The 9,020-nt window shown below is 37.4% G+C and overlaps 1 protein-coding gene across 1 annotated transcript in view; it reads right to left on the bottom strand.

Annotated features, from left to right (window-relative positions):
• Window positions 1–9,020, bottom strand: part of Myo9a (myosin IXA) — a gene marked incomplete at its 3' end in the record, with an annotated part of 191,454 nt that overhangs the window by 95,851 nt on the left and 86,583 nt on the right. The window contains exon 11 of the mRNA XM_013354586.2: window positions 252–373. Coding sequence (XP_013210040.1) covers window positions 252–373 — 122 coding nt within the window. The remainder of the gene's footprint in view (window positions 1–251; window positions 374–9,020) is intronic.

Raw genomic sequence — 9,020 nt, 5'->3', positions numbered from 1 at the left:
CACCCACACCCACACCCACACACGCTGGACTGCTCATCCTCCTGTGTCCTTGTGAATAATGTTCAAACATAACTCCATTCTAAGAATTGAGGCAAAGACAACCCACAGATGTTGACTCAGTTCCTGATGTATTGATTTAGTCACTGGACCAAGGTAAGGATGGACCACAGATGACGTTCTGTCTCAAATGAAGGAGAAGCCACTCAAAAAGCACAATGACCAATTATGAAATTGAAAAGCACTATACTCACTTGCTTTCTTCATCCAAAAGATGGAGCAGTCCTGTTGGTTTTTTACTAATAAGATTTATGCAACAAGTATTATCAATATAATCTATGTTGTGCCAACTGATACCTTCAGTTCTATATTCTTCCTGGAAAAACACAAAGAACAAAAAACTTATTTGTCTTTCAGAAAATAACAAGCATATGACAACAAAGTTTTTTTTTTTAACTAGACCAGTTACATGTGGTTTTATCTGGGTAATCTAGTCTATTATACTCATCTAAATGTTTGTTTCTGTACTGGTACCATTTTTTTTTTGTTATTATGACTTTTTGACCTGAAATCAGATATAGTGGTATTTTCTGCATCCTTCTTTGTGGTCAGGACCATTCCAGCTATTTGGGGTGTTTTGCACTTCCGTGTGAATTTTAGGATTATTTCTATAAATAGTGACACTGTGGGGACTGCACTGAATTTATATCCTATTTTTGACAGTATAGCTATTTTTTACAAAAGTAACTCTTCGGATTGATGATCATGGATGACCAATCTTTCTTCAAGTGCCTCCAGAACCTTTCTCTAAGTTTTCAAGACTTCATTGTACACCTCTTCTACTTCCTTGGTTAGGTTTATTTCAAGGTATTTTCCTTTTATCTGAAGTAATTAAAAATGGAATTACTTCCCAGAGTTCATTTGCTGATCATTTTCCAAGATTTTGGGAGTGATCACTGGTTCTTTATTTTCCCCCCTCTTCTTTATTGATATTTTATTGAGTTCTACATTTTTCTCTGCTCCCCTCCCTTGATTCTCCTCTCCCCCTACAGTCCTCCCACAAGGTCCCCATGCTCCCAATTTACTCAGAAGATCTTGTCTTTTTATACTTCCTACTTCCCGTGTAGCTTATATCTCTGTGAGTCTCTCTTAGTGTCCTCATTGTAGTCTAAGTTCTCTGGCATTCTGGCTTGTAGGCTGGTTTTCTTTGCTTTGTGTTTAAAAACCATCTATGAGTGAGTACATGTGATAATTGTCTTTCTGGGTCTGGGTTCGCTCACTCAAAATAATGTTTTCTAGCTCCATCCATTTTCCTGCAAAATTCAAGCTGTTGTTATTTTTTTCTGCTGTGTAGTACTCCATGGTATAAATGTACCACATTTTCCTCATCCATTCTTCTGTCGAGAGGCATTTATGCTGTTTCCAGGTTGTGGCTATGACAACCAAAGCTGCTATGAACATAGTTGAGCACATGTCCTTGTGGCACAATTGAGCATGCTTTGGATATATACCCAAAAAGTGGTATTACTGGGTCTTGAAGAAGGTTGTTTCCTAATTTTCTGGGAAATCGCCACACTGACATCCAAAGGGGTTATACCAGCTTGCATTCCCACCAGCAATGCAGAAATTTACCCCACAACCTCTCCAGCATAAGTTGTCATCAGTGTTTTTGATCTTGGCCATTCTTTCAGGTGTAAGATGGAATCTCAGAGTTGTTTTGATTTGCATTTCTCTGATGGCTAAGGATGTTGGGCATTTCCTTAAGTGTCTTTTAGCCATTTTAGACTCCTCTGTAGAGACTTCTCTGTTGAGGGCTGTACTCCATTTTTTTTATTGGATTATATGTTCCTTTGGTGTCCAATTTCTTGAGTTCTTTGTATATTTTGGAGACCAGACCTCTGTCTGATGTGAGGTTGTGAAGATCTTTTCCCATTCTGTAGGCTGTTGTTTTGTCTTGTTGACCGTGTCCTTTGCTTTACAGAAGCTTTTCATTTTCAGGAGGTCCCATTTATTAATTGTTTCTCTCAGTGTCTGTGCTGCTGGAGTTCTATTTAGGAAGTGGTTCCCTGTGCCAATGCATTTAAGTATACTTCCCACTTTGTCTTCTTTAAGGTTCAGTGTGGCTGGCTTTATGTTGAGGTCTTTGATCCATTTGGACTTGAGTTTTGTGCATGGTGATAGATAATGAGTCTATTGTCATTTTTCTACATGTTGATATCCAGTTATGCCAGCACCACTTGTTAAATATGTTTTTTTCCATTCAATATTTTTGCTTCCTTGTCAAAAATCAGGTGTTTGAAAATGTGTGGATTGATATCTGGGTCTTCTATTCGGTTCCATTGGTCCTCCTGTCTGTTCTTATGTCAATATCACGCTGTTTTCAGTATTGTAGCTCTGTAAGTCGAGTTTGAAGTCAGGGATTGTGATGCCTCCAGAAGTTCTTTTATTGTACAGGATTGTTTTGGCTATCCTGGGTATTTTCCTTTTCCAAATGAAGTTAAGTACCATTCTTTCGAGGTCTTTGGAGAATTTTGCTGAGAATTTGATGGGCATTGCGTTGAATCTGTAGATTGCTTTTGGTAAAATTGCCATTTTTACTATGCTAATTCTGCCTACCCAAGAGCATGGGAGATTTTTCCACTTTCTGGTGTCTTCTTTAATTTCTTCTTCAAAGATTTAAAGTTCTTGTCATACAAGTCTTCCACTTGTTTGGTTAGAGTTACTCTGACATATTTTATGCTATTATTGGCTTTTGTGAAGGGTGTTGATTCTCTGATTTCTTCCCCAGCCCTTTTATCATCTATGTACAGAAGGGCCATTGATTTTGTTGAGTAAATCTTGTATCCTGCTACATTGCTGACAGTGTTTATGAGTTGTAGAAGTTACTTGGTAGAATTTTTGGGATCACTTATGTAAACTATCATATCATCAGCAAACAGTGAGAGTTTGACTTCTTCTTTTCCAATTTGTATTCCCTTGATCTCTTTTTGGTGTCTTATTGCTCTAGCTAGGACCTCAAGAACTATATTGAATACATATGGAGAGAGTGGACAACCTTGTCTTGTTCCTGACTTCAGTGGAATCGCCGGGAGTTTCTCTCTATTTAGTTTGATGTTGGCTGTTGGCTTGCTGTATACTGCCTTAATTATGTTTAGGTATGTTCCTTATATCCCTGCTCTCTCCAAGACCTTTATCATGAAGGGATGTTGTATTTTGTCAAATACTTTTTCGGCATCTAATGAGATAATCATATGGTTTATATTTTTCAGTTTGCATATATGGTGGATTACATTGACAATTTTTCATGTTGAACCATCCCTGCATCTGTGGGAAGAAGCCAACTTGATCATGGTGGATATTTCTGATGTGTTCTTGGGTTCGATTGACAGTATTTTATTTAGTATTTTTGAATCAATTTTCATGAGTGAGATTGGTCTGTAATTCTCTTTCTTAGTAATGCCTTTCTGGATCACTGATTCTTAACATGAAATGTTCTAACGTTAACTATACCGCCACAGCATGCTGGTTAACTGTAGCTAGTTTCTTGTTTATTCATCTTCTAAACTATTAAGAAGCATATTTACTTGGGTTTGGATTTTGTGGGTTGTTTGGCAGCAGTGTGTACTGAACTGTAGGAATCACGTACATGCTAACAAGTGTTTTCCCACTCTACAATATCCCTAGTGTTAAAGGGGCATTTCCTAACTTTTACCTCTACATGTACTTTATTAGTTTCTATGGTAATATTATTTATGTTTGTTTTATCGAGACAGCATTTTTCTGTGTAGCCATGACTGTCCTGGAACTCTGCTCTGTAGACCTGGCTGGCCTTGAACTTAGAGATCCTCCTGCCTCTGCTTCCCAAGTGCTGGGATTAAAGGTGTGTACCACTACCTTTATATTTATAATTTTATTACAGTACTAAAATATGTGTTAATTCTTAGAAAGTTGGCTTTTCCTTTATGGTTCAAAACAACATGAGCACTAATTATATAAATATTCCATGTGAATTTAGAAAAAATGGAATCTTCAGATGGAGTTCAGTATTCTACATATCATTTCATTAACTGGGTCTCAATAATCAGTAAGGCAGAGAGCAATGGATACCCATAAAAGTACCCATCAACTGTTATTTATTTTTTAAGTATCTTACAGCCTTACTTGTGCTTTGAATGTTGGTTCTATTAAGTTATTCAACATAGGAAATTAAAACATCCTATTTACAGATGCATGTTCCTGATTTTAGTTTTATTAATTTTTTGGTTTTTTTAAGATTTTTATTTATTATGTATACAATACAGTGTATTGCTTCCATGTATGATTGCAGGCCAGAGGAGGGCACCAGATCTCATTGTAGATGGTTGTGAGCCACCATGTGGTTGCTGGGAATTGAACTCAGGACCTCTGGAAGAGCAGTCAGCGACCTTAACCTCTGAGCCATCTCTCCAGCCCATTTTATTAATTTTTGCTTCATGTACTTTGAAACTAAATTATCAGATACCTATAAATTTGGGACTATACACTTGCTAATTCCTACATGGAAGCAGAGGCAGGTGGATCTCTGAATTCAAGGCAAGCCTGGTACACAGAGAAAGTTCCAAGACAGCCGGGGCTAGGCAGAAAAATCCTGCCTTAAAAACAACCACACACACACACACACACACACACACACAAAACTAATCTATTTTGTAATATGAGATAGTTCCTTTTATATTAGGTAATAGAGCTGCAAATACTTTTGTTAATGTTTGATAAACCTTTTTTTATACCATTTTACTTTTAGCTTTGTGTATAATAATAGTAGGACTGCCTCTGACAAACTTTGCTATTTATCAGTCTGACGATTTTCAGCTACTAGAGCAATCAACTCATTTACATCTAATGCACTCACTGGTACCTTATTATTTCTTCTTTCAAATATTTATCATGTTTTATTGGCATTGCTTCTCATTTTGTTGCCCAGGCCCTTCCAAAGAGCTGGAACTACATGCCCCAGTCACAGGTGCTCTTTTATATTTCCTTTTATTAGTGTTTGGATTGCCTGGGTCATTTTTGCTTTACTTATAGTCTACATTAATTTGGAAAAGATTTTATATTTATTTACTATTTTGTTCTTATTCTAGAAATTATAACATGCTTCTTTAACTTTCAATGTTTAACACAAATAAAAGTTTCCGTAACTTACCAGTTAATACAAAGATGTCACAATCTTATGCATATGCTATTTTCCATGTGTATTTTAATTTTATTGAAACATTAAAGTAAAAAAGTCCTTATCTTTGTTAAATTTAGTAATATGTTCATTTATATTCACTCACTTAAAAAAATAATTTCACAGTCGGGTGGTGGTAGTATATACCTTTAATACCAGCACTTAGAAGGCAAAGCAGCCAAATATCTGAGTTCAAGACCTGCCTGGACTATATAATGAGTTCCAGGACAGCCAGAGTTTCATAGAGAAACCCAATCTCAAAAAACCAAAATAATAATTAATGAGAGTAATGAATTATTATTTCACTATTTTGCATTTCATTTTGAACATCTGTGTTATAATAGGAATATAATTAATAGGCAGGCCTAAAGAATAAGCTTTAGTGTTTTTTTATTTTTTATTTGGGGGGGGGGGGTTGAGACAGGGTTTCTCAGCAGCTTCGGAACCTGTCCAGGAACTTCCTCTGTAGACCAGGCTGGCCTTGAACTCACAGAGCTCCACCTGTCTCTGCACCCCCCCACACACACACAAGTGCTGGAATTAAAGGCGTGCACCAACACCACCCAGCAATAAGCTTTTAAGAAAAATATCTTATTGTCTTCTATCTCCCACTATTTCCTCTGGAAAAAAAATTATTGCTGTTTTACACATACACACACACACACACACACACACACACACAAATAAATAAATAAGTAAGTGATATGAGGTAGTAGTTCCATGGTAAGGACAGTCGGTTAAGCTCCTGACATAAAGTCCCTTGGAGGAGAAACAGGAAGTTTTTTTTCCAAAGTAGCTGTTCCTTCAAGCAAGTCTAACAGGGGGTATCTAATACTTTTGGAGCAACTGAAGGACCTAAAAGAATATATAAGATAAATGCTCCAGAAATGTAAAGAATGTTGCTGGTATCTAAGAAGAATCAACTCCTGTACAAGTCTAGCAATAACTGAACCCACGTGGCGGTATGGCAGTGACATTCTTGGGCCCTCCATCCTTGGCACACCCAAACAAACAAGCACAAGGACTACATTTAGTATTTGCTAAAGATTAAATCTGACCTTAACACTGCAACAAGCTCCTTGCCCTGAGAAGAGGAGGGTGAAAAGGGTAGCTCAAGAGATGTAGACCATGACAAGCTGTCTGAGACTACACTTACAGTAAACAAGCCATGAGTTCAGGCTGGGACCATGACCTCATTCCTACAAGATCCTGAAATGCACGGGGAGGCAATTCCAAAATCCCTTTCTACTAAAAGAATTCCTGTTATACCTATAACCAGACCAGACAGTAAGGGATATGATACTGAATGTATCTTTCCTTTAACCATGCTTAGTAGGCAGCTGGGAACTACCTGTAGTAAATCCAGTTCCAGGATCTGACTCCCTCTTCTGGCCTCAAGTACCTGCAGGTATGTGGTACACATAAAAACAAGCAAGCACGTATACATATACATGTAATAAAAATAATTAAAATTTTAAAACTTCAATATCCCACTCTCACCAATGGACAGGCCTGCCAAACAGAAACTTTGTTTGTTTGTTTGTTTATTGAGCTTTACATTTTTCTCTGCTCTCCTCCCTGCCTTTTCTCTCCCCTTCAACCCTCTCGCAAGATCCCAATGCTCCAAATTTACTCAGGAGATCTTGTCTTTTTCTACTTCTCATGTAGACTGGATCTATTTATGTCTCTTAGGTCCTCATTGTTGTCTAGGTTCTCTGGGATTGTGATATGTGGGTTGGTTTTCTTTGCTTTATGTTTTTAAAACCACTTATGAGTGAGTACATGTGATAATTGTCTTTCTGATTCTGGGTTACCTCACTCAAAATGATATTTTCCAGCTCCATCCATTTGCCTGCAAAATTTAAAGTGTCATTTTTTTCTGCTGTGTAGTACTTCATTGTGTAAATGTATCACATTTTCTTTAGCCATTCTTTGGTCGAGGGCATTTAGGTTATTTACAGGTTGTGGCTATGACAAACAAAGCTGCTATGAACATAGTTGAGCACATGGCCAGACAGAAACTTGACAGAGAAATACGAGAACTGGACTCAAATGGACTTAACAGACATCTATAGAACATTCCGCCCTTGACAGGCAGCGGTGGTAGCACACACCTTTAATCCAGCACTTGGTAGGCAGGCAGATCTCTGTGAGTTCGAGGGCAGCCTGGTCTACAAGAGCTAGCTCCAGGATAGGCTCCAAAAGCTACAGAGAAACCCTATCTCAAAAAACCAAAGAACATTCCGCACAAACACAAAAGAATGTATCTTTTCAACATCTGAGGAACCTTCTCTAAAACTGAGGACATACTCAGTCACAAAGCAAATCTCAACAGCTAACAAAAAACTGGAATAATCCCTTGTATCTATCTTATTGGATCACCATGGTTTAAAGTTAGAATTCAACAACCTAAATTACAGAAAGCCTACAAAGTCAATTAAACTGAACAATGCTTAACTGAATCACCACTGGGTCAAGGAAGAAATAAAGAAATTAAAGACTTCTTAGAATTCGGTGAAAATAAATGAACAACGTATCCAAACTTTTAGAACACAATGAAGGCAATTCTAAGAAAAAATTTCATAGCACTAAGTGTCTACATAAAGAATTTGGAAAAATCTACCTGGGCACTAGTGGTGCATGCCTTTAATCCCAGCACTCGGAAGGCAGAGGCAGGAGGATCTCTGTGAGTTTGAGGCAAGCCCGGTCTACTGAGCAAGTTCTAGGACAGATTCCAAAGCTAACTTGTCTTGGGGGGAAAAAAGATTTTGGAGAAATCTCATACTAGTGACTTAAAAGCATTAAAAACACACCTGAAAGCTCTAGAACAAAAGAAAGCAAACTGACCTAGGAGGAGTATTTAGCAGGAAATAATAAAACTCAGGGCTGAAATAAAAATATAAACAAAGAGAACAATACAGAGAATCAATGAAACAAAGAGCTGTTCTTTGAGAAATTCAATAAGATAGACAAACACTTGTCCAAACCTATACCTTATGCCAAATGGCAGAGAGAGAATAACCAAATCAAGAAAATCGGATGAAAACGGGATCATAACAAACACTGAGGAAATCCAGAGGATCATTAAGTAATACTTCAAAACCTCTAATCCACAATTGGAAAATCTAAAAGAAATAGACAATTTTCTGAATAGGTACAATGTACCAAAATTAAATAAAGACCAGATTAATGATTTAAATAACCCCTAAGGAAGCAGTCATTAAAAGTCTCCCAGCCAAAAAAGTCCAGAGCCAAATGGTTTCAGCACAGAATTCTACCAAAATTTCAAAAGAATTAATAACAATACCCTAAATTATTCTACACAAAAGAAAAAGAAGATACACTGACAAACTTTTTTTTAAAGATTTGTTATGTATATAGCGTTCTGCCTGCATGTATGCCTGCAGGCCAGAAGAGGGCACCAAATCCCATTAGATACTTGAAAGCCAAGGTGCTCTAAACTGCCAAGCTATTGTCCAGCTCCCCCAAAAATTTTTATGAGGCTACAGGTACCCTGATACCCAAACCACACAAATATACAATAAAAAAAGAGAATTACAGATCAATCTCCCTAAAGAACATTGATGCAAATACACTCAATAAAATACTGGCAAACAGAATCCAAGAACACATCAAAAAAAAAAAAAAATCACCCATCATAATCAAGTAGGTTTCATTCCAGCGATGAAGGGACAGTTCAACATACGAAAATCTATTAATGTAGCCGGGCGGTGGTGGCGCATGCCTTTAATCCCAGCACTTGGGAGGCAGAGGCAGGCGGATCTCTGTGAGTTCGAGACCAGCCTGGTCT

This window comes from Microtus ochrogaster, unplaced genomic scaffold (assembly GCF_000317375.1).
Source record: "Microtus ochrogaster isolate Prairie Vole_2 unplaced genomic scaffold, MicOch1.0 UNK49, whole genome shotgun sequence".
NCBI lineage: Eukaryota > Metazoa > Chordata > Mammalia > Rodentia > Cricetidae > Microtus > Microtus ochrogaster.
Note: the sequence above shows the minus strand (reverse complement) of the source record. Positions and strands in the feature narration are given on the sequence as shown.